General features: G+C 34.9%; 3 protein-coding genes across 3 annotated transcripts; all 3 read left to right on the top strand.

Moving 5' to 3' along the window:
* The first annotated feature begins 581 nt into the window (after positions 1-581).
* On the top strand, positions 582-1,514 carry Or5m3 (olfactory receptor family 5 subfamily M member 3). The gene is given in 1 exon segment (NM_001000302.1): positions 582-1,514. A coding segment is annotated over 1 exon segment (933 nt).
* A 16,556-nt stretch (positions 1,515-18,070) lies between these two features.
* On the top strand, positions 18,071-19,015 carry LOC103691839 (olfactory receptor 5M3-like). Its single transcript, XM_087655328.1, has one exon. It carries the CDS (start codon positions 18,083-18,085, stop codon positions 19,013-19,015), a length of 933 nt encoding a protein of 310 aa, XP_087511454.1. The 5' UTR covers positions 18,071-18,082.
* Positions 19,016-24,672: 5,657 nt separating this feature from the next.
* Positions 24,673-25,605, top strand: Or5m9 (olfactory receptor family 5 subfamily M member 9). The gene is given in 1 exon segment (NM_001000686.1): positions 24,673-25,605. A coding segment is annotated over 1 exon segment (933 nt).
* The last annotated feature ends 1,776 nt before the right edge of the window (positions 25,606-27,381 follow it).

Below are 27,381 nucleotides of genomic sequence, written 5' to 3' on the forward strand. Positions count from 1 at the left end.
TCTGCATGCTTGTGAAGTTAGCACAATATTGATTACTGAGCCTTCCCATTCCGTGTTAATTGACTTTAATGGATTGAATATGTAATTGTGTGTGTGTGTGTGTGTGTGTGTGTGTGTGTGTGCATGTGCGTGTGTGTTTTGAGTGACATGGGAAGACATAATTCCTCATAGCACAATTCTATCAGAGGGATCATGCGACTATAAATCTGGAAGAACATATAGGATTTAAGTTAGTGTTTGACTAGGAATACTTATTGGCTTTTCTTTATAATAACTGTTAATATCATAGAAGTCACTAGGGTTTTCCATACAAAATATATTGTGAAATATCTGTAAGAAGTACAGGTCTTATATTCTGCATTCATGAATAAGTTTTCAAAATTCTCAAGAATGCGAATTTTTTGGATTCTCAAAATGGTGTTATTTTTTATTTTCATCATTGACTTTACATGTTTAAGAATATTCCTTGTTTACAAAAATTACCTGTTTACAAAGTACTTTTTATAGTATACAATATTTAACTAATTTATTTCATTTTAAATCCACAGAGAGTAATAATTTATATTAACAGAAGTGAGAAGATGCTCAATTTCACAGATGTGACTGAATTTATCCTTTTGGGCTTAACCAGCAGAAAGGAATTACAAGTTCTCTTTTTCATCATTTTTCTTGTGGTCTATATTGTAACCATGGTGGGCAACATTGGCATGATGATATTAATTAAGATCAGTCCACAGCTTAGCAGCCCAATGTACTTTTTCCTGAGTCATTTATCATTCGTTGATGTGTGGTTTTCCTCCAATGTCACTCCTAAAATGCTGGAAAACTTGCTATCAAAGACGAAAACAATTTCTTATGCTGGCTGTTTGGTACAGTGCTTCTTCTTCATTGCCCTTGTTCATGTGGAAATCTTCATTCTTGCTGTGATGGCCTTTGACAGATACATGGCAATTGGAAAGGCTCTGCTCTATGGCAGCAAAATGTCCAGGGTGGTTTGCATTCGACTTATTTCTTTCCCTTACATATATGGGTTTCTGACTAGTCTGGCTGCAACCTTATGGACTTATGGCTTGTACTTCTGTGGGAAAACTGAGATCAACCACTTTTACTATGCAGATCCCCCCCTCATCAAGATGGCCTGTGCGGGGACTTTTGTAAAAGAATATACAATGATTATACTTGCAGGCATTAACTTCACATACTCACTTTCTGTTGTCATCATCTCCTACCTATTCATTCTCATTGCCATTCTTAGGATGCGCTCAGCAGAAGGCAGGCGCAAGGCATTTTCTACCTGTGGGTCTCACCTCACAGCAGTTGGCATATTTTATGGCACTCTTATCTTCATGTATCTCAGGCGACCCACTGAGGAGTCAGTGGAACAAGGAAAGATGGTGGCTGTGTTCTATACCACAGTGATCCCCATGTTGAATCCCATGATCTACAGTCTGAGGAACAAGGATGTCAAGGAAGCCATGGAGAAAGTGATTAGCCGAAAGTTCCTAACAAAGTAAAGTTTAGATATGTTTTCTCTTTTTGAGGTAAGCATTATTTCTTCACACATGGAAATGTAAAATTTTGTGGGAAGCAAAGAAAAACAAAACTGGATGCATTTTAGACATAAACAAAATAGAATAGGAGATTTATGTTGGTTATAATATTGGTTACTAAAATTGTAGAATAGTTAATTAGAAAGATTGCAAGAAAGCTCTGTGCTGTGCTATGTTAACTTATTTTTATGTTAAAGTAGTATCATCTTGTAATGTGCATAAGACATGACAAAGTAACTTGCAAATGCTTCATTTATGGGTCTGTGTAGGATTTCTAACATAAATATTTGGAAATAGAAAATATATGGAAAATGGAAGGTCTTTCCAAAAGCAGCAAACTGATTGGTGTGCATCAACAGATAAAGTGAACACTGGGTGATGGTGTGTCTTCTCGGAATACTCTGAATTCAAAATTAAACCAAGAAATCTGTTTGTGATATTGTTCTAGATATGATCTGCAAATGTGTCCTGATTTAACTTTATTTCCATCACTCATCATTCTTTACCAATAAAGGAAAATAAAGTCTTATTTTTCTTATCTGTATTTCCTAACCTCATGGAAATTCTTACCATCAGATGAGTATACAGAATAATAGATATGACATAAAAATGCAATATAAATCCTAGGACTGAAGGAGAGAAGGGTAGCTAAATCTGTTTATAAGAAATATAGTCTTGGTGACTGGGGTAATTGCTTGAATGTGAAGAGCATTGGCTTATCTTGGCAAGAACATAGTAATATCCCTAATCTAAATGTTCTAGTTGATTGACAGCATTAGAAGTGTTTTTTTCAAAATCATAAAGAATGGCCACCTACATCTGTAGAAAACATGTGCATATATGTGTGTTTGGGGGAAATTCTTCCTTTAGTGTCATGTCTAGAAAAATTGAATCATAAAATGAGAGTTTTTGGCCTCTCTCATCTCTCTCTCTCTCTCTCTCTCTCTCTCTCTCTCTTTCTCTCTCTCTCTCTCTGTGTGTATGTGTGTGTATAATCTCTTTTTTTCAAAAACACACACATTTTAATAAATAAAACAATTCAAACAAATACACTAATCTAAACAAATAGCTTTTGAAACAGTGCTTGTATTGTCTCCTGCCCCAACTTTCATTAGATCAAGGCCTAAATTATCTATTTAATATCTCTGTCTCCTTACTGTGTGAACTATTTCCAGGATCTCTTTTTATAAAATTCTCAAGGCATAAATTTCTACTGTCTGAGATAGGCTAGATACCCTATGCCCTGAAATCAACCTAATTTTTAAGATCGAATACCTCAATATTTTATTATTATTAATTCCCTTCTGCTTACTGTATAAGTCGATTCTCAGATATCTAATTTATCATGGCAGGAATCAATCCCAGAATTCCCGTGGAGCCCACTTTTAAAGAATTTGAGTACCTAGCAAAACCTTTTCAAATTATCTCTAAAGCATTTTTATACTAAATCTCTCTTCTGTGGATCTTAACATCTCTGTATACTTAAACAATTACCACTATACTCCCTTCTGTCCATAAAAACAATTGAGTCTAGTTTCCTTATCTGTATCTTTTGTTTCTTAGTTTCTCACCTCCTGGGTCTCTTGAATATTCTAGAAGGTCCGTCCACCTGCCTGCCCCAACAAGATTGCATGTTTTCATTCATATTACTGGTCCCCAGGGATTCTTGCCTGTTCCACAAATAACCTAATCATGTTCCTCTTTTCCCCTCCCCCTACTCTCTCCCACTCAGTTCCTTCCCTCCCTCTGTATCCTGTCAATAATTTCTTTTCCTTCCCAAGTGGGATTAAATATCCTCCCTTGGGTTCTTCTACTTGTTAAACTTCTTGAATTCTGTGGGTGTATCTTCGGTGTTCTGTGCTTTTTTGGCTAATAGTCACTTATTAGTGAATACATGACATGCATGTCTTTTTGGTCTGAGTTACCTCACTCAGCATGATATTTTCTAGATCCATCTATTTACTTCAAAACTCATGATCTCCTCATTCTTAAAAATGAATAGTATTCCATTGTGTAAATGAACCACAGTTTTCTATCCATTCTTCTATTAAGGGACATCTCTTTTTTTCCAGCTTCTGTTCTCTTCTATCGCAGATAAGGCTGCCGTGAACACAGTGCAGCACTTGCTCCTATGGTATGGTGGGACATCTTTTGGGTATATGCCAGAGAGTAGTATAGCTGGATCTTCAGGTACATCTATTTTCATTTTTCTGAGGAACCTCCAGATTGATTACAAGAGTAGTTGCAACAGTTTGCAATCACCCCAGCAATGGATAAGTGTTCCACATCCTTGCCAACATGTGATGTACCTGAGTTTTTGATCTTAACCATTCTGATTGATGTAAGGTGGAATCTCAGGGTCATTTAACTTTTATTTCTCTGATGACTAAGAACGTTGAACATTTCTTTAAGTGCTTCTCACCCATTTATGATTGCTCTGCTGTGAATTTTGTGTTTAGCTCTATACATCAATTTTTTTATTGGGTTGGTTGATTTATTTGGAGATTAGCTTCTTGAGTTCTTTATACATATATTGAGCATTATCTCTCTATCTGATGTGGGGTTAGTGAAGATTTTTTGCTAAAGTGTAGGCCGCTAGTTTGTCCTTTGCACTATGTCCTTTGACTTATAGAAGCCTTTTGGTTTTATTAGGTATCATTTATCATTTCTTGATCTTACATTCTGAGCCATTGGGATCTGTTTAGGAAATTTTACCCAATGCCAATGAGTTCGAGTCAATTTCCTACTTTCTTTTCTGTAAGATTCTGGATTTATGTTGAGGAACTTGATTCACTTCAACATAAGCACTGTACAAGGTGACACGTTTGGATTTAATTTCATTTGTCTAAATACGAACTGCCAGTTAGACCAGCACCTTTTATTGGAGATTCCTTTTTTCCCATTGCATATTTTTGCCTTCTTTGTCAGAGATCAAGTGTCTATAAGTGTGTAGATTTAATTTGAGTCTTCAGTTCTATTCCATTAATCAACCTCTCTGTCTCTGTACCAATCTCATGAAGTTTTAAGCACTATTGCTCTGTAGTACAGCTTGAGGTCAGGAATGGTAATTACGCCAGAAGTTCTTTTTTGTTAAGAACTGTTTTCACTATCCTGGGTTTATCATGTAATCTGCAATACTAATACCTAGACCTCTTCTTTGCCAATTTGTCTTATTGCTGTAGCTAGAACTTTAAGTACTATATATAATAGATACAGAGAAAGTACTCAGCATTGTCTTGTCCCTGATTTTAGTGAGATTGTATCAAGTATTTCTCCATTTAATTTGATATTGGCTCTTGGTTTGCTGTGTATTGTTTTCATTATGTTTAGGTTTGGGCCTTGAATTCTTGATCCCAACAATTCTTTTAAAATGAAGGTACATTGTATTTTTGTCAAATTAATTTTCAACATTGAATGAAATATTCATGTGATTTTTACTCCTTTGAATTTATTTATATAGTGGATTACATTGAGGGATTTTCATATATTGAATCAACTTTATATCCCTGTGATGAAGCATAATTGATTGTGGTGAATCATGGTTTTGATGTGCCCTTGACCTCAGTTTGCAAGAATTTTATTGAATAGTTTGCATTGATATTCATAAGTAAAATTTGTCTTAACTCTTTTTTCATTGGGTCTTTGTGTGGTTTAGGTATCGGAGAAATTGTGACTTCATAGAATGAATTAGGTAGTGTTCCTTCTGTTTCTATTTCATGGAATAGTTTGAAGAGTATTGGTTATTCACTTCTTTGAAATTTGGGTTGTATTCCACAACAGAGCAATCTGGGCCTGAGCCTTTTTTTGGTTGGGTGGGTTTTAATGACTTCTTCTATTTCATCAGGTGATATGGGCCTGTTTAGATTGTTTACTTGTCTTGGTTAAACTTTGGTACCTGGCATCTCTTTTAAAATTCATCCATTTCATCTAGATTTTCCAGTTTTGAGGAGTAATGGCTTTTGCAGTAGGATCTGATGATTTTTTTAAATTTCCTCAGCTTCTGTTGCTATGTCTCACTTTTCACTTTCTGCTTATGTTAATTTGGATTCTATCTCTGTGCCCTTTAGTTGGTTTGGTTATGGTTTTATCTATCTTGTTGATTTTCTCAAAGAACCAACTTTTGATTTTGTTGATTCTTTATATAGTTCTCTTTCTTCCTATTTGGTTGATTTTGAACCTGGGTTTGATTGTTTCCTGGCCTCTGCTCTTTGTGGGTATGTTTGCTTCTTTTTGTTCCAGGGCTTTCAGGTGTATTGCTAAGTTGCTATTGTAGGATATATCCAATTCTTTTAGGGAACACCTAGTGCTATGAATTTTCTTCTTAGCACAGCTCTCATTGTGTTCCATAAGTTTGGGTATGCTATGTCAGCATTTTCATGGAATTCCAGGAAGTCTTTAGTTTTTTTTTCTTTATTTCTTACTTGACAAAGTTATCATTGAGTTATTTAGTTTCCATGGGGATGTGAGTTTTCTGTTATTTTTGTTGTTATTGATGTCTAGCCTTACTCCATAGTGATCTGATAGGATACATGGGCTTATTCTAATATATATATTTCATTTGGTTCTGTTAAATACTGTCTCTATTTAGTTTCTGTTTCAATAACCTATCTATTGGTAAGAGTAGGGTGTTGAAGTCTTTCATCATTATTGTGTGGGGTTCAATGTGTGTTTTGAGTTGTCGTAAAGTTTCTTAATGTGTGTTTTGAGGTGTTGTAAAGTTTCTTTTATGAATGTGGGTGCCCTTAGATTTGGAATATAGATGTTCAGAATTAAGACTTTCTCCTGGTGTGTTTTTTTCTTTGATGAATATGAAGTATTCTTCCCCATCTCATTTGGTAACTTTTGGTTGAATGTCTATTTTATTGAATATTTAGATGGCTACTCCTCCTTGTTTCTTGGGGCCATTGGCTTGCAAGAATATTTTCCAGCCTTTTACTCCAAGCCTTTGTCATTTAGGACTCTTTCTTGTATGCAGCAAAATGCTGGATCCTGCTTGCATATCCAGTCTATTGGCTTATGTCTTTTTATTGGAGAATTTAGTCTGTTGTGTGATATTAAAGACAGATGATTATTGCTTTCTGTTATGGTTGTTGTTGTAGGTTGCATTATGTGTCCTTTTGGCTTTGTTGTGAGATGATTAATATCTTGGTTTTTTTTTTTTCTTTAATTTAGGTATCCTCCTTGTACTGGAGTTTTCCTTCTATAGGGATGAATTGGTAGATAATTATTGTTTAAATTAGGTTCTGTCATTAAATATTTCGGTTTCTTCATCTATGATGATTGAGAATTTTGCTAGAAATAGTAGCCTGGGCAGGTGTTTGTGTTCTCTTGGATCTGCAGGACCTCTGTCCAGGTTCCTCTGGCTTTTGGGTTCTCTGTTGAGAAGTCTGGTATAATTCTGATAGGTCTGCTTATGTATGCTACTTGGCCTTTTAATATTCTTTCTTTGTTCTGTGCATTTGGTGTTTTGATTATTATGTGAGTAGAGAGTTTTTTTTCTGGTTCAATCTATTTGATGTTCTTTAGGCTTTTTGTACATTTATAGCCATCTCTTTCTTTAAGTTGGGGATGTTTTCTTCTATGATTTTGTCAAAAAGGTTTTATAGCCCTTAGAGCTGGGAATCTTCACTAGTTTCTATTCTTATTATTCTTAGGTTTGGACTTTTCACTGTGTCCCAGATTTCCTAGATATTATGGTTACAATTTTTTTATGTTTTGAATTTTCTTTGGTCCTTGTGTCAATATCCTCTCAGGTGTCTTCTGTGCCTGAGATTCTCTCTTTTTATCTCTTGTATTCTGTTGGTAAAACTCACATCTATAGCTCCTGACTTCTTTCCTAGATTTTCTATTTCCAGGGTTGCACTCATTTGTGGTTTCTTTGTTGTTTCTACTTCCATTTTTAGGTCTTGGGGCCCTTTGTTCAGTTCTTTTACCTGTTTGATTGTGTTTTCCTGTATTTCTTTAAGGGCTTTATTTGTTTCCTCCTTAAAGATTTCGGTTTACCTGTGCTTTCCTGTATTTCCTCCAGCAATTATTTATATCCTCCTTAAAGGACTTTATTATCTTTCTGAGATAGGATTTTAGATCAGCATCATGGTTTTCAGGTGTGTTGAAGTATCCAGGGCTTCCTCTGGTGGGAGAACTGGGGTTTGATGGTGCCAAAGTATATTTGCTTCTGTTGATTATGGTTTTGTGCTTGCTTCTAGTCTTCTTGTTATTTCTGCTGTTAACTGACCTGTGTGTCTCTTTTGTCTGTTAGTTACTACAAGTCTACTGGGAAAACTGTTGCCCTGGTTTTATCAGAAATGCTTGGAGGCCTTTAGACTGTGGGGTCTTCAGATCTGCACAAACACCAATAATCTGTTGCCCTAGCTGCGGCAGATCTCCTGGGAAGCCTTCTGACTGTGGGGTAATCAGAGGGGCAGACATACTGATTATCTGTCATGGCTGCAGGTGTAGGTAGGAATGAAGTTTGTGTGGAGTGGGATGTGTTCAGAATCCTCCTGGTATCCTCATAGATCCCAGCTGCTATGATTATTTGGGAGGATCTGTTACATGTTTTTGGTGCAGCAGATCTCCTGGGAAGCTTTCAGATGGTGGGGTCTTCATAAGGGCAGACACACTGATTATCTGCCCTGGTGGAAAGTGCAGGCCAGAAGGGATTCTCTCTTAAAAATTAATTATTTAATTTTTTGGAAAATATTTTTCTCATTTTTATTAAATTTTTTACATACTATTTATTTATTTATAATATTATTCTTTTATACATTACATTCTTCCTGCAGTTTCCCCTCCCTCCACTTATTGCAATTCCCAGGACCACCTCCAGGAACGACAAAATCATCTCATTAGATGCTAAAAAAGCTTTTGACAAAATTCAACACCCCTTCTTGATATTAGCTTTGGAGAGACTAGAGAAAAAGGGACATACCTAAACATAATAAAGGAAATTTACAGCCTATAGCCAATATCAAATTAAATGGAGAGAAACTCAAAGCAATTCCACTAAAATCAGGAACAAGACAAGGCTGTACACTGTTTAAATATCTATTCTATCTAGTATTTGAAGTTCTAGGTAGAGTAAGAAGAAAATTGAATACAAATTGGGAAGAAGTCAAAATATTATTTGTAGATGATATGAATATATATATATATATACATACACATATACATATGCATATGCATGTGTATATACATATGCATATCCCAAAATTCTACCAATGGTAGTAGCTTCCCCAGATACAAATGACACATGTGTTGAAAAAGAAATTATGAAAACAACATCCATTAAAATAGCTGCGAAGAGTGTAAATTATTTTGGGGCAACTAACCAAGTAAGTAAAAGGTATGTATGACAATAACTTCAAGTCTTGAATAAAGGAATGAAAGAAGATATCAGAAGATACTAATATTTGACATACTCATGGATCAGTAGGATTAAAATAGTAAAATTGTTCATCTTATCAAAAGCAGATTCAATTCAATTCCTGTCAAAATTCCAACAAAATTCTTACTCTTCTTGAAATGACAGTGCTCAACTACACATGGCGAAACAAACAAGCAACAACCATGACAAAAACAGACTAACTTAAACAATCCAATACAATAAAATAACTCCTGGAAGTATCAGCATTTCTGAAATCAAGATGTCCTATAAAGTTATAGTAATAAAAGCCACACGATACTGGCATAAAAACAGAAAAGCTGATCAGTGGAATCAAAGACACGGATATATATTCATATACTTATAAACACCTGATTTTTAATATAAGTAAGTCATACATACACATTGAAAACTGTAAAACAAAAAGATTTCCAAGAAACTGTGCTGTTCTAACTGTATGTCTACATGTAGAAGAATGCGAAAGATCCATATTGATCACCCTGTGTAGAACTCAAGTCGAAGTGAATCAAAGACTTCAATTCAGTGAATTCAGTTACACTGAACTTGATAAAACAGAAAGTGAGGAAGTGCCTTGAACATATTGGCATAGGAGACAAATTCCTGAACACAATACCAGTAGTGCAGGCATTAAGATCACCAATTAATAAATGGGACCTCATGAATCTGAAAAACTTCTGTAAGGCAAACAACATCATCAATGGGACAAATAGGAGCCTATACAATGGTGAAAGATTTTCACCAACTCCATATCCAGCAAAAGGCTAATATCCAAAATATATAAAGAACTCAAATAAGAGCTAGTATAAGCCACAAAACGTACTTTAGATATTAAATTGCACCATGCAGAAAAGGTTTTGTCTCCAGAATTGTACTCCTAGGATACAGCTTGGAAATGACTTATGAAATCTTGTTATTCTCTGGGACTTTTACCATGAAAGGTATCCCTCTCTACCACATGAGAGATTCAATTCTCTAAATACTTGCAACCATGATGCTTTACTGGAGCCTTAGTGGGAAAAGAAATATATGCTACTGAAATTGTTTGTAATCTAAAACCTTGTTGGACAAAGTGGTATTCTATATTGACAAGGGTCTGACCTTGAATTCCTGATGTCAGTGTATATTCTCTATAAAACTGCTGAAACTCCAACAGGGGAGGCAAGAGAATCTGAAGAGAATCATTTCCTCCATCTCCCCACTTCAGTTTCATTCAGCACTTTGCATAACAGGCATGCAGAAGCCAGAGCTTAAAGTTGAACTCCAGAGGGGGAAAAATAAAAAAGACTTCTCCTCACCTATCAAAAGAATAGAACCAGAGACTAGGAATTCTTTCAAACTAAGTGTAGGGCTAGGGGAGACCTTATTTCTTCCCACCCAAAAAACTTGAGAGACTGTTTGCTCTTTTGAAATTAGAAGATCCTTAATTTCCCATTTTTCTCAGTTTAATACTTAAATAAGATCTGTCTCTGTAGCATACATCAGAAATGATGGGACAACCTGGAACTCTGGTCTCATCTTAGAGGAGAATTCTTTGCTTTGTCTCACAGCTAACTTTAAGTACATTACATTTGCATAAATATTTGTCTTTGTTTTGCTATACGTTTTAAGTTGGCTACATGCACACTAGGAGACAAATTCAATTTCCATAACTCCTAGTTCAGCCAAATTTTAACCCCCTCTTTTAACTTTGTATTCAAGATTTTCTCCTAGATTTAATTTGAATTTTTGAGGCATACATTTGTCATACATATGTTTTATGTGGAAAATTTATCTTACTTCAACTGATTTTTTTAACTTTCTATTTAAACAAAAGGTATGCATGTGTGTGGGGTGGGGTCGTGCAAATTTGATTTTCATTTCCATCATCTTTCTCTTCTACTGATTTGTGCATTTATCCTTCTGTCAATATAATACCACCTTGATTATTGTAGATCCATAGATCTTAATACTAGATTAATCTTTCTAATTTATTCCTCTATTTTATGTTTCTGCTATTCTGCTCTATTTTCCTATAAATTTGAGAATAATATGGTCTCTATAAATGATCTTGCTGAAGTTTTTACACAAAGGGCATTAAGTCTTTGTGTAACAATTTGAATAAAATTGACAGTTGCCTCTGCTGATTTGTCTAATCAGAAATTACAGCATATATGCATTTTCTTAGATTTTTCACTTTGCCATGAGTATTTTACAATTTTTAGCACACATGCCTTTTTTTTTATTAACACTTATTAACACTTAAGTGTCTCATGCTTTAAATTCTTTGGGATTTCCCATTTGCAAATAAACCACTGTGTTTCCTCCTTTCTAAAACAACAACATTCTACTCTACTTATAGATCAGTGCCTGGCTCAGCAATCACTCATCAGAGAAGCCATCTTCTGCAGTAGATAGGAAGAAATACAGAAATCTGCAACCTGATATTATACAAAGAGTTAAAGACCTTGGAACACTTAGCTCTAATCCCTCCCTTAAGAACTCTGGAATCAAATGGCAGAGGAGGAAGAAAGTATGCAAGTTTCAGAGAAGATGGAGGACTCCAAGAAAACAAAATCCTCTAAGTCAGTGGTTCTAAACCTTCCTAGTACTATGTGACTCTTAGATATAGTTCCTCATTGTAGTGACATGCCAACAATTAATTTTTTTTGCTACATTATAATGGAAATCTTGCTACTGTTGTGAATTGTAATGCAAATATTTTTGTTTTCTCATGTCTTAAACAACCCCTGTGAAAGGTTCATTTGACCCAAAGAGATGATGACCCACAGATTGAGAATGTGGTTCTAGGTCAAATGATTGATGTCCATCCATACACATATGAACTCACACAGACTGAGGCAGCATTCATAGAGTTTTTATGGGTCTGTACCTAATGGGATCCTAGAGCTAAAAAAGGAAGTGTGACTGTATCTTTACATCTAACTTTGTTTCTTGTGCTTTCCCCGACCACTTTCATGTCTTTTACTTATATTTCTTTGTTTTATTCTTTACTGATTTGTTAGTTTTCTTTTACTTTATTATTATCCCTTAGAAGCAACTTTTTTTCTCTTGGAAGACAGAAGTATGTAGATTTTGATGGTATGGTATATGGGGAGATACTGGGTAGAGTAGCAGAAGAGGAACTATAGTCAGGATATATTATGTAAGATGGATTGATCTATAAAATTAAAAGACAAAAAAGCAAGTTGAGCAAGCTCTGAGGAATGAGCCATTAGAGTCCTCCATGGACTCTACAATGCAACTGACTTCTGGTTCCTGCTCAGTTTGAGCTCCTGCCTTGCATTCCATCAAATGAACTGTGATTTAGTATGTAAGCCAAATAAACAAACAAACAAATGAACAAAATCTTCTCCTCAAGTTTCTTTTGATCATGGTGCTCCATCAAAACAAAAATAATCCTATCTAAGACACTTAAGAGTTATCCCTATCTGTCTGTCTGTCTGTCTGTCTGTCTATGTCTATATCTAAATCAATATATACCATCTGTTTTTCTGTCTATCTATATGTCTATTCTCTCTCTCTCTCTCTCTCTCATCTATCTATCCTTTGTCTATCATTTATCTATGTAGTTATCTATCATCTGTCTGTCTATTGATCTATTTTCTATCTAGCTATTAACTATCTATCTATCAATCATATAATATATGTTTCATCTATCATCTATATATTTTATCTATCGATTTATCCATAACTATCAATCTACCATCTATCCACATCTATATATCTAATGTACCTAGTTTTGAGGCTATTGTGGAAAGTATTATTTTCCTAAGTTCTTTCTCTTTTGGCCTGTCTTTGACCTATAAATTTTTGTGTTAATTTGGTATCCTGCCACCTGGCTGGATGTATTTATCAGCAGTAGAAACATGCTGGGGGAATTTTAGGAGTATTTATCTATAAGGCTCTCTCATCTTCAAATAAAGATACACTGCCATTTTCCTTTTCTATTCACATCTTCTTGCTTTCCTTCAGTAGTCTTAAGATTTCAAGTATCACATTGAATAGGCATGAGGATAGTACACATCTTTGTCTTCTTCCTGACTGTAGTAGAAATGTTTTGGGTTTCTTCAGACCGATGTAGGCTGTGGGCTTACTTCCTCGGTCCTGCCAAGACTGAACCCCCAATGAAAGTGATTGTTGGGGGGAGGGTGGTAATGGGGGAAAGATGGGGAGGGGAACACCCATAGAGAAGGGGAAGGGGAGGGCTTAGGGGGATGTTGGCCTGGAAACCGGGAAGGGGAATAACAAAGGAATGTAAATAAGAAATACTCAAGTTAATAAAGATGAAAAAGAATTGATTTTATGTTGGGTTTTTTCCTTGTATCCTTAGTCTCTTTGGGACTTTCATAATAAATATATATTGTATTCTTTTCAAAAGCCTTCCTATAACGAGATGGGCATGTGGTTTGTGTTTTTCAATCTGTTTATAGCTGATTATGTTTATCAACATGTGTTTTGAACCTACTAAAGGTACTCTAACAGGCTCGAGCACAGCAAACATGGCTGTCAGGCCTTTACCTTCTCCTATTCCTTCTTCCTCAATAAAATACATTAGATTACATTCCGAAGGCTAGTCTTCATGATATATTTCCTTATTTGGCCACTTCCTTCTCCTGAAGCTGACTATCAATATACAGCTATGAAAGTCTTGAAATTCAGGAATCAAAAGGCCACTTTTGCCTACCTGAGTAATATGTCCAATCAAAATTAAATACCTCATCCTAACTTAGAACTTCCCCCTTTAGCACTAGAAATTGTTAATTCTCAATGTGCCGTGTCTGTTTCTCTCAGTCTGAAGGAAGCAATTCTTTTCCCCTCAGGGTAAATACTCTGTCCCCACCTTCCATGCTCTTTTCCCCTCTTCTATTGTCCTCTATCTCCTGTCTGTTTCTTATTCTGACCTTTGTTTGTCTAACTTTTTGAGGAACTTCTAGAATGGCTTTACCAGTTTGTATTCCAGTTTACTGGGTTTTCTTTTTTTGTTTTGTTTTTGTTTTTGTTTTTGCTTTTTGTTTTTGTTTTTGCCTACATTTCTGCCTCCATTTGTAGTCATTTTTATTTGGTATTTTAGTCTTTCTTACTGGAGTAAATGTAATTACAAATTGATTTTAATTTTAATTTTCATTTCTCTGACTGCTAAGGATGTTGAACATTCAAACAAAATTAATACCTGTTTGCATTTCTTATTTTTTTTTTTCTTTTTGGAGCTGGGGACCAAACCCAGGGCCTTGCGCTTCCTAGGTAAGCGCTCTACCACTGAGCTAAATCCCCAGCCCCCTGCATTTCTTATTTTGAGAACTCTTATTTAAATGTTTCATTTTATTTATTTAAGTTTCTTTTATTACAGACATAAACTCTCTGTCAGAAGACTTAACTGGTAAAGTTTTCCAACTCTGTAGGCTACCTCTTTTCTTGAATATGGTATCTTTTTTTCTACAGAAACTTCTTAATTTCATGAAGATGTATCTTGTTAGTTTTTCTTTGTTTCTATATTATTGAGATCTGTTTAGAATGTTCTTTCCTATGTGTAGAAAACTGTATATGTTACTTTGTGTGTCTGAAAATGTATGTATGTGTGGGAGTGGTGGGTGGGTAGGTGAGTGTGGGTGTACGTGTGTGTGTGTGTGTGTCAGGGGGATGGTGTCCCTATGGAGTCTAAAGAAAGCAATGAATTTCGTAAAGCATGAGTTACAGGTGGTTGTAGCCAAGCAACATGGGTGATTAGAAACAAACTCATGTCTTCTGAAAAAGAAGGAAGTCCCTTTACCTGCGGAGCCATTCCCTATCTCAACTTTATTCATTATAAACAAGGTCTCTCACTGAAACTAACAGCTATCCAAAACTAATTGATAGGACGTTTCTTTGACAACCTGCTCCCAAAAGGAATAGGGTTATAGTTGTGGAATGGGTCATCCTTGGCTTTTAAAATGGAGATTGGTACTCCGGTCCTTATGCTTGTGCAAGAAGCTCTCTGATAGGGTAAACCAGCATTCCACCCTTTATATGCCGTAGATTTAATCAAGGATAAAATTCTATCTTTCATATCTCAATGAATACATGATTGCCATAGTCTGGATAGAGAAGGTATATAGTTTAGTTATGCCACGAACGGATTTAACATGAACTTAACATTTCAGTATAGTTTGTTTGATTTTAAGAACCACCTATGAAGGTTAAAGGTCCTCCCAATGATTCATGTGGTACATACATTTTTACATACAAACCAAGTTTTTATGTGGTAAGGGTGAGATCAGGTAGGATCGTTTGGATCTGAATGAGCCATGAATCTTGTGAACAGAAAAATCCACTTACAGGTTTGTTTGTCAATGATCTAGAGAGTAGCTGCCTTATAAAGGTGAGTTTGGCTTTGTTTTTTGTTACTTTTGTATTTATGCCTAATGTGGTGTTAGCGTCTATGGGTAGGGTCTCTAGAGCTCAAGAGTCTTCAGATGCAACTTCTTATTTTGGTGCTCACAGCCTGTAGAACTATGAAATGAATAATATTTTATTATTTGTAAATTCTTTAGCCACATATTGGTTTATAATAATAAAACAATTTAGCAAAACATTCAAAATAATTGGAACTTTGGGGAAAATAAATACATATAAGACTTCTACAGAAAGTAATGAGTTTACTTTTCCTCAAGAGATCTCCTTCCCCTGGGTCAGTCCTAGGGGGATATTTAAGGTAATCCATTTACCCAAGGAAAACATATAAGGGAGGATTCTATAAATCTTACAGGTTTAAGTTATTTTCCATTTTGCTTAACACCTGCCTACACAGTGCTCAGTTTTTATCTATGAAGTTCTACTGAAATATTTCTAGTCACACTCAGGTTGGTAACAAATGGGTAGATCCAATATGTTTACATCTTAACCTCATTTGTCTTTACTCATTATAGGCATACTTTAGACACACTATGTATAAAATGGCTAGAGACAAGGAAGCATAGATTCCCAGCGCTCATCGATTTTTATAATTACCTTTTATTGTTGGGTTACATTTAGTAATTATGTTTATTTTACTTATCATAAGAAATGCTTATACAAACATACCTTAAAATATATATTATTAAGGTGTTCTGAGTGACATATAGTAAAATATTAATTTAGTAACATTAAAGAGCAGAGAAATTAAATCAAAGCAGACCTAGCATAAAACATCCCCAAGTTAGAAAATAATGATGTAGAGCCTGGACTCAATGAAGATCTGTCAGTAGATGCAGTCCATTCAAGTAGAATACGCATTGTTGCTCCGTGCCTGATTTGGAAAAGAAATCCTCACAATATTGGTAATTTGCTTTGAGATAGTTTTATATATTTAAATATACTTTTGTCTTTAAATGATGAGTAACTCAGTTAAATAAACGTCAAGTGTTTTCTACTTTTTAACAGTTGTCAAGCAGAACACCACATTATTTTTATTATTTTTGTTTCTTTTAGGTCAGGTCATCATTATTACCTCACAATCAGATCTTACTTTTCAAGCATGAATTCCATTATTTATATTTAAATAAGAAACGGGAACTCACACATGAAGCACTGTATTGAGTCAGAGGAAAGATTATCTGCAGATTTATAAATCTATATTCATAATTGTTCCTCAAACATGAGATTTTTTATTATATTCTAAAAGACTTTATGAAAAATAAAACTATATTCTAAGACACTTATTTATGTTATTCGTTTATTTAAATTTAATTTTATGTTTTACAATAAGGTTTCATATAGCCCAGGATGAATTTGAACTTCCTATGTAGCTATAGATGACAATGAAACCCAGATATCCTTGTCTTATGTACCATTTGAGTACTGGGATTACAAGTGTTATCACCTTTCCAGTTTATATTTTACTGGGAATCAATACAGAACTCTGCTTTGTAGACAAATACTCTGTGTCATACCATGTAAATTAGCTTATTTAGATTTTAGATGACTTTATGAATATTGTTGCCCTTTGGTTATTTTTAATCAAACTGGATTAATTATCACTAGTTTAAGTCATAAATTTTTGTTAATTAGTTCAACAATCTATAGTCATATTGAGCTATTCTGAGTGATTTTAGTTCATAGCCTTTCCTAGTATCATAGAGTAAAATTTCTTCCTAAACTAAGTGAGTGAAAAGCAATTGGTACACTGATGAGAGTCTGTGTATTTTCCCTTAGGTGTAAAATTTTCTCTTTCTTGCTTTCTGTTTTTCCTTTTCAGATTAACCAGTGACTAGTGAGAACTTAGAGATATCACTCAACAAAATGATATTCAAGACAGCATAATGCTGCAAGTTACAATTGAGTTGTGGAAATAATACTTGTTTTACACATGGTATTTACTCATCTGAAAGTATAATGAGGTCTTTATTCCACTATCACCCTGTTTAAAATCTCAAGTTCTCATTAGTTAAAACTGATACTTTGTTCTGTAGAATGGGTATATCTATTGTTTTAGTGAACTGCCTTAATTAATATTTTGACTTTGTGAGGTTTTATATATATACACACATATATATGTATATATGTGTGTATTTATATATGAGAATATATCTATGCATTATTCAAGTTTGTCAGTTCAGAAAGAAAGAATAAATCTAATGGTATTCCTTTCTGTCCACCTCCTTCTCCTATAACTCTGCTAGGTGGGTAGTGATCTTTAGGAATCTAAGATAACTTAACAACAGCTAATATGCCATCGTTTATTTAGGAATGTAAACTGTAGCTCAGTATTGGATAAACATGCCTGTGACCAGAGGACATGAACAGTAAAGGAAAGATAACCTAAAGTTCAAGTTCACTGTTCGATACATACTAAGAATGAGGCTTGTTTGGGATAAAAGAAATGCAATTTATGCTCCCTTGAAGATGAAATACAATGTGACACTTGTGAAATGCTTTATTCCTATTATGATTATTTTATATTAATAGGGAACAATTACTACCATTTAGAATAAATTTGCAAAAAGATAATTTGCAAATATATAAAGACATGCAAAACATTGTTAATCATTTTTAAGATATTAGTCTCTAAAGAATGGTCTGTTTCGAAAGTGTTTCTGTACATTGGTGTGTCTAATTTATTTATTTCATTTTAGTTTTACAGGCTTTTGTAATTAATATAAGCAGAAGTGAGAAGATGCTCAATTTCACAGATGTGACTGAATTTGTCCTATTGGGATTAACCAGCAGAAAGGAACTGCAAGTTCTCTTATTTGTCATCTTTCTTATGGTCTATATTGTCACCATGGTGGGCAACATTGGCATGATGATATTAATTAAGATCAGTCCACAGCTTAGCAGCCCAATGTACTTTTTCCTGAGCCATTTGTCATTTATTGATGTGTGGTTTTCTTCCAACATTACTCCAAAAATGCTGGAAAACTTGCTATCAAAGACGAAAACAATTTCTTATGCTGGCTGTTTGGTACAGTGCTTCTTTTTCATTGCCCTTGTTCATGTGGAAATCTTCATTCTTTCTGTCATGGCTTTTGACAGATACATGGCAATTGGAAAGCCTCTGCTCTATGGTAGCAAAATGTCCAGGGTGGTTTGCATTCGACTTATTTCTTTCCCTTACATATACGGGTTTCTGACTAGTCTGGCTGCAACCTTATGGACTTATGGCTTGTACTTCTGTGGGAAAACTGAGATCAACCACTTCTACTGTGCAGATCCCCCCCTCATCAAGATGGCCTGCGCAGGGACTTTTGTAAAGGAATATACAATGCTCTTTCTTGCAGGCATTAACTTCACATATTCCTTGATTGTTGTCATTATCTCCTACCTGTTCATTCTCATTGCCATTCTTAGGATGCGCTCAGCAGAAGGCAGGCGCAAGGCATTTTCTACCTGTGGGTCTCACCTCACAGCAGTTGGCATATTTTATGGCACTCTTATCTTCATGTATCTCAGGCGACCCACTGAGGAGTCAGTGGAACAAGGAAAGATGGTGGCTGTGTTCTATACCACAGTGATCCCCATGTTGAATCCCATGATCTACAGTCTGAGGAACAAGGATGTCAAGGAAGCCATGGACAAAGTGATTACTAAGACGTTCTTAACAAAATAAAATATTTCCTATTTTGTTTTCTATTGTTTGTCAGGGGAAAAAGATACTTTATGAAGAATAAGAATAGGAATTCTTCATTGATAGGAAGGAAAAAAAACAAGGCACACAAATTAGAAGATAAAAAAATGAATTGTGAATTGTTGATGAATGCATCAAAAATTGATTCATTCCAAAGAACAAAAGAGAAAATTGATACCAATGGATAAAATAAATATAACGACTCTACTTAGAATGCACAGGCCACTACATTAAATATTAAAATGCTTAAATAATAATATGGTATATGTCATTTTCATTTAAATTTTTAGGTGGTAAATCTATGAGGTTTTTATCCATTTAAAATTTAAGTTATCTTCCTATATGAGAACAGGAGTAAGTTTCTATTATGCTTATAACCTTGTTTGTTTCCATAGTTTTTTTAAAAGTTAGGGTGAGATCCTTTTAATTACTCTAACTTTAAAATTAAAACCATGACTTGTTTATGCTTTATTTTCTATCTATATTCCGATTGGTCAAAGGTAGATAGTATTTGAGAATGGATATGTCCTTATATAATGTATTCTCTTTAATTAATTCAGTAATTAAGCTGACATTCTTTTAGAATGTCAGTCTGTGTTACTAACATTATTTTACTTAAGTTTTGAATTTGAAAAAAATATTCAGAATTATTTAAAATTGATTTGGAACCTGTCAAATTTAAGACAGATGATATGTTTCATTTTATTCACATCTATAATACAAGGATGTACAGTTAATTTAACAACTCACTTTATTAAAAGTTATGTTCTTTAAATACAGCTTTATGATATAAAAATACACTGATAACAAGTGTAAGTTATATGCATATTTTCTTGTTTACAGTCTTTCTTCTTGAACTATTACATATTGCATCATAATTTCTTGGTGCAAATATGTTCATACATTTCTGTCCTTAACTTAGGAGACAAGACTGATGTACGATATAAACTGGGCTTAAAGATATTCCCTCATAGTTACTTTATAAATTTATATTTTCCATCTCAGGGTATAATATACCTAATCTCATAAAGGAATTTAGATCCTGAGTGAGGTAACTCAGGCCAAAAGGATATACATGGTATGTACTCACTAATAAGTGGATATTAGTTTTAAAAGTATAGAATTCCCAGGATATAATCCATAGAACTCAAGAATACTAAAAAGCTGAAAGCCTAAAGTTAGGATGTCTCAATCCCACTTGGGAGGTAGATGAAAGCAATCACAAGAAGGGGGAGGGAGGGCCCTGGGTGGGAAAGGTGACAGGGAGGGGAAAGGGGAACATGATAGGTATTTGGGGGCAGGACTGAAGCCCTCAGGGCCAGCAGGAAGAATCAAAACAGGTGAACTTGGAGGTATGGAAGTGGGACACCCTCTGGAATGTACCAGAAACCTGGGCGATTAGAGATTCTTCAGGACTCAAAGGTCCATCTCTTGGATGAAATGCCCTACAGTGGGGAGAGGAAACTTATAAAGTCTACCTCCAGTAGAAAGACAGGGCATCAAGTAGAGGGATGAGTTTGCTATTCTATAGACAAAAACTCTGAACCAAAATTGCTCCTGTCTGGGGGAACTTCAAGGACAAAGATGGAGAAGAGCATGAGGAGAAGGAGGTGACACTCAAGTTGGGATCCAGCTCAGGAGGATACCCCAAGACCAGACACCATTACTGATGTTTTGGCATGTTTATAAGTGGGCTTTTATCATGACTGTCCAACAAGCAGCTGAAAGAGTCAGATGCAGATATTTATACCTAGTCAATGGACAGAAGCTGGTGACCCTTGTGGTTGAATTAGGGAGAAGCTGGAAAAGGCTGAGCAGGAGGACAATCCTATGGGAAGACCAGCAGTCCCAATAGCCTGGACCCAAGGATCTCTCAGACACTGAGCCACTAACCAGGTAGCATATATCAGCTGATATGAGAACTGCTGGGTCTGGACTCAGTCAGAGAGGACGCACCTAACCCTCTAACACTTGAGAGACTTGGGACCCCAGAGAGTGGGGATGTTTGGTGGGGTCGGGGTGGTGAGGGCATCCTCTTGGAGATAGGGGTAGGGAGGTATAGGTTGTGGTCTGGGGGGGAGTGGATGGGGAAGAGTATGGAGTCTAGACTGTAAAAACAGATTAAGGAATAAATAAAAGAAGAAAAACAAATCAGATAAAGTGGGATTGTAGAAAGTAATTATGTTTTTCTTTTTATTTATTGGTTATTCTATTTATTTACATTTCAAATGTTATCTTCCTTTTCATTTTCCTCTCCACTAGTCTCCTATCCCTTCTTTTCTTTCACAGTTTCTATGAGCGTGCTCCCCCACCCACCCACCGGCCCACCTACTCCCGCCACAGTGGCCTACCATTCCCCTATCCTGGGACATCAAGCCTCCACAGGACCAAGGGTCTCCCCACTCAGGGATTTGAGATAAGTCAATCCTCTGCTACACACCCAGCTGGAGCCATGGGTATCCCATGTGTACTATTTGGTTGGTAGTTTAGTCCCTGGGAGCTTTGGGGGGTCTGGATTGTTGATATTGTTGATCTTCCTATGAAGTTGCAAACCACTTCAGCTCCTACAGTCCTTGTCTTAACTTCCCCATTGGAGTACCTGCACTTACTCCAATGTTTGGCTGTGTATATCCTCATTTGTATTAGTCTACCTATGGCAGAACTTATGAGGGGACAGCTATACTGGGCTCCTGTCAGCAATGGTGTCTGAGTTTGATGTCAATAAACTGGGATGGGACAGACGCTGGATGGCCTTTCTTTCAGTTTCTGCTCCATTTATTGTTCCTGCATTTTCTTTTGACAGGAGACATTCTGGAAAATATTTTTGATGTGGGTGGTTAGTCCCATAATTATGTTTTTCATTCTTAATACATAATTGGTGTTGAAAGAGATAGGTAGTCTATGCTATTTGAGATCATCACAAATGCATTATGAAAACATTTTGTCCTTTACATATCAAAATTAGAGAAAAGGATATTTGCACAATTTCATATGAAGTATTAAAACTGTAGTTTTGATTACAGATGTGCTTCACTTAATAGTTCCTTTCCTAAATTGCTGGATACTTATAGTTCTATCTATTTGCCAAAATTCCTCCTAGTGACTTCATAATTTGAATCTGGCTTTTACATCTGAAATTGACATAAAGAGCATGCATTGTTGAAATCACTTATCCTTACACATGATGCTTTTCAGAGTAGTTACATAGAATAATAGAATAATGTGGACAGACATTTCTTTTTTGGATCCATAATTGCTATTTTGTGAGGGAAAATGAATAGAAGCATGTGGCAGTAGGAGACAATAGGATGATGTTAAGAATATTAATATCTCAGTTTTCAGAATGTATATTCTAATAAATCTCCTCGACTTCTACCCAGGAGACATTAATAGTATTTTAGTCATCATTCCTTTCATAATTATTTTAGTAGCACCTTAGGGAGATTATCTCACTGTTCTTAATGATCACAACTATAAAATAAATACTGCAAAATTATCATTTTCTTTTCTCTTTTCCTGTCAAGGTAGGTCAGTGTGTTTTGCTATAGTTGAAGTAAAGATTGATACATTTGGATGTAGCAATTGTAGGTGAAACCTTGAAAAGAAAATTATTATATCTTCATTGACTTATTTTTTATCAAAGTAATTTATTGGGCTGCTTATGTTTTTAAATATACAGGAATGGATTTGGGTATATTTTAAAACAAAATATTTTAAACAAAATTGTAATAAGTAATCCAATAATATGCAATTTGTTGTGCATCTTTATGAAAAAAGTACAATGTTGATGTAAGGAATTTTTTCTGTAAATTATAGACTCTACTGTTTTCATAGATGATACTCATTTCTGTAATAATAAAGTGGTGTTCTTAGAGAAGTCATCTGCTCGTATGTCAGAGAGTTCATCAGAATTTAGGATAGAAAAAAGAAGTGCCTTTTTCTCCAAAGCCTAGAACACACTGAGGTTACAAAAGCCTAAATTAATTAATAGAAGTTTATGTAGAAGATGAATGGTGTGTATCTGTGTTGGAGAATAATCAACAGTGAAAATCAATTAGAATATGCAAGAGACTAACCTATCAAATAAGATTGAAATGACTGTAATAAATGTACAAAAGTGCTACTAAATTCATTGCTTAGTAGCATAAGCCCACAAGCTAGACAAGCAAACCCACAAGTTAGGAGATCTGCTAAATCTCTAACTGCTTCTATTTCATCATTTATAAAACATACATGCAGATAGAAAAGTTTTATAGCACTATTCATGCAAATGAAATTAATTAAATTTATACAAATATTATAAAATTGGTACAGTGTTACTAGAAAGTTCTTTTTAGAAATTTTTAGGGTTGAAATAATAATTGATGGAAAAATACTAGTGGAATACACTGATATAGCAAAGATCACAATGACTTTTAAATTGTATGACAATTTGTTTTTCATATATATATCATATGCAATCACACAGACTTAAAGAATTCCATAATCAAGAGATTCTCTGTTATCACAGAACTATAATTACATGCTGTGAAAGAGCACACATTTGATCATGACTGATCAAACTCAGTGAGTTTTAATTTATGGGTTTTTTTTTTTGGTTCTTTTTTTCGGAGCTGGGGACTGAACCCAGGGCCTTGCGCTTCCTAGGCAAGCGCTCTACCACTGAGCTAAATCCCCAACCCCTTAATTTATGTTTTTATATGTCTTGATGCTATATCTTATATGTAAAGCTGGCATATTATTTACAAGTACTACCAAATTAAATTCTGATTAGAAAGTATGGATTATGTATTCTGGGTCAAGGTTTTTTACATAGGAAAGCCGTTAACTTCAGCTGTATTTCACAAATTTAGTCTCTCAGTAAGATATTTTGCACATTCTTAATGAAGTTTCATTGATTTTAAAGTCATTTGTATATGAGTGTTTTACTATATTTTTGTGTATATCAAAATTATCAAATATATGCTCAGAATGAGTATAAAAATAAATGAGTTCTACTTGCTATTCATGCTGAAACTATAGATATTACAAAATCTACAATGAAAAGAGAATTTCATAATAATTGCCCTAAGATAATATTCAACTATTTTTATTTATCCATCGATCATACGATAACATCCTGACTGTAGTTCCCATCCTTCCTCTTGTTGGAGATTTTCATGTGAATATAAATTCAAACTTTTTTGCAAATTTCCCTCAAGTAGTGATTTAACAGAATTTCATCACAGTATGAGAAACTACCTGTCAATTTTCATTGTCTGACTGAATATTTGGGATAAGCCACACAAAATAAAAATATGTAGCAAAGGATTGCTATGGAAAACTTGATCGTTAAGTCACTGCAAGTTTCACCATTCTAACAAATTTTAACATTTGAAATTCAATTATAATTCACTAACTAAAATCCAGAATATCTATACTAGGCTACCCTGTATCACATTTGAATATTTAGAGGTTATTTTGTGACATGATCAAACAAACCATTTTACCTATAGCCTGTTTAACTCAATACTGAATACACTGAATAAAATAAAGTATCTGTAAGAATAAGAAAATTTTAAATCAAAGCTTTTTAAGAATGAAAAAATGTATTTATAAATGTTTTTCTTTGCAGATAATATAGACTCTATATCAAAGCAATGCCAAATTTTACAGATGTAACCGAATTTCTTCTTGTTGGATTGACAAGACGTCAGGAATTGCGGGTTCTCCTTTTTGCGGTGTTCTTGGTTGTTTACATGGTCACTCTGTTGGGCAACATTGGTATGATAATTTTAATCAGCATAAGCCCACAGCTTCAGAGTCCTATGTATTTTTTTCTAAGTCATTTGTCCTTTGTGGATGTGTTGTTCTCCTCGAATGTTACCCCCAAAATGTTGGAAAATTTACTTTCAGAAAGAAAAACTATTTCTTATGTCGGGTGTCTGGTACAATGCTACTTTTTCATTGCTCTGGTGCACGTGGAGGTCTACATTCTAGCAGTGATGGCCTTTGATCACTACATGGCCATTTGTAACCCTCTGCTCTACAGCAGCAAGATGTCCAGGGTTGTCTGTGTCCGCCTAATTTCTGTGCCTTATGTCTATGGATTCTCTGTGAGTCTGATTTGCACTCTGTGGACCTACGGTTTATATTTCTGTGGAAATGTTAAAATCAACCACTTCTATTGTGCTGATCCTCCTCTCATCAAGATTGCCTGCGGAGGAGTGCATATCAAAGAGTACACAATGATAGTTATTGCCGGAATTAATTTCACATATTCCTTGTCGGTGGTTCTCATTTCATACATGCTCATTGTAGTAGCAGTGTTACGCATGCACTCGGCTGATGGCAGGAGAAAGGCATTCTCCACCTGTGGATCCCACTTAACAGCCGTTTCCATGTTTTACGGGACCCTTATATTCATGTATCTCAGAAGGCCAACAGAGGAGTCGGTGGAACAGGGAAAGATGGTGGCTGTATTTTATACCAGTGTGATTCCTATGCTGAACCCCATGATCTACAGTCTCAGGAACAAAGATGTGAAGGAAGCAGTCAGCAAGATAATTGCCAAGGCAAACTTGAGGAAATGAAATCAAAACATATTTTAGAAGCATGTTTATAAAAATGTGTTGAAGAAGCATAGAATTCTCAGCTTGAAATTCTTTCTACCTATAACCCTTATACAAATTCGGAAGATTCAGTTTTCACAGTGATGCTTTACAGAATGATTGTCCTTTATTAAGCATAAATACTCAACCATTTTATGAAGACCTATATTATTTACTAATTTGTGTTAAGTCAGTTATTGGAAGTATTTGCAAATAAGCTTGGATTAACAATTTTTTTAAACTGTAAGTTTCCTAGTAGAGTTGAATGTTATGGCTTAAGGCTTTTGTAAACCGTATTTGTCTTCACTATAAAATCTATAGCTCCAGTAGGAAAAACAGAACTGATTTATTTCCAGGGTATAGAAATTTGATGGTCCTTATATGCAAATGATATTATAAATGTTCTAATACAAAGGAAATTTTAGCAATGACACTGTATTGAGAATATGCAACTATCCTAGCATAACCTAAGGTTTCTCACTCAACGTGTATTTCTCCTTAGATAATGCTGCTTGTGTTTTTTATTGGTTCACATTCTCAGTTCAATGAAAAAATATTTTTTTCCTCATCCTTAAGTATCTGCCTCTACTCCCTGGGGGCCATTGTGTTCTCCAGTAATGTCACCTCTGATTCTTCTGATTGTTCCAATAAGGAAGACCCTACTGTTCACATGCAATCAAAGTTAATGAAACTAAGGAGAGCACACATAGACACACACACACACACACACACACACACACACACACACACACATTCTTGTGTGCACAACCACACTTGAAATGAAAGTAATAAAAAGAATTTTGGAAAAAAGAAAGGTATCAGTAGGAGAGGGAGTATCATGAGAGCTGAAAGTGCTTAAAGTTTACTATATACATTTTGAAATGGTCATAGAATAAACAGAATTGTGGTCACTGAAATGGTTATGTTAGGTCAGGACATAAAAGCATGTGTTTATGGTAATGTATTATCCAGACTCTAATTCCTATCTTACTACATCTTTGTATTTAAAGGTAAATTAGTTATAACAATTAGAACGCCATAAGGATCCCTTCTACAAAGTATCGTTTTTGGCATGTGTTATGTCTTTTATCCTTTCCGTATTACCAGTTACTTCCTTGAACTAGCGAAACTCTACACTGATCAAATTACTACATAAAGAAAATCCTGTTGGAGTACCTCACAACTGCATTAATGATTATGATGATGGATGCTTAATATTTAAGATGGTGATTAATGAAGTTATCTGAGTCATATATAAAAATGAATCCTAAAATATAAAACCATAAATTAACTGTGTATTGTGTTCTGAATCATAAACCTCCATGAAAGCACATGCAGAAGACTTTGCAATCAACTGTTGGCAATGTTAGATGTGACAAAAACCTTAGGATATGAGCCTGGATAGAAGAAGTAGAACACTGAGTTATGACTTTGAAAAGAATATTTTGATTCCAGTTTCTTCCTAACTCTGATTGCTTCTACTGTGCCAGTTACACACACTGTCATATTTTGCCTTGCTACAGGCTGTCAGCAATATGCCCAAAGAATCATGCACTAAGACCTCCGAGACTGTGAGCCTAAATATGTCATTCCTTCTTGCTGTGTATTTTCTTCATTATTTTGAAAAGTTGAAAATTAATATATAGTCAAATATTTTACCTTATTCTCTACATGAATATAAGTGAGCTTAGGTAGCACAACTATTATTTTTCTTTGCTTTTTATTTGTTTTTCTCTCATAAAATACATCTTGACCACG

This window comes from Rattus norvegicus, chromosome 3, assembly GCF_021556685.1.
Source record: "Rattus norvegicus strain SHRSP/BbbUtx chromosome 3, alternate assembly SHRSP_T2T, whole genome shotgun sequence".
Lineage (NCBI taxonomy): Eukaryota > Metazoa > Chordata > Mammalia > Rodentia > Muridae > Rattus > Rattus norvegicus.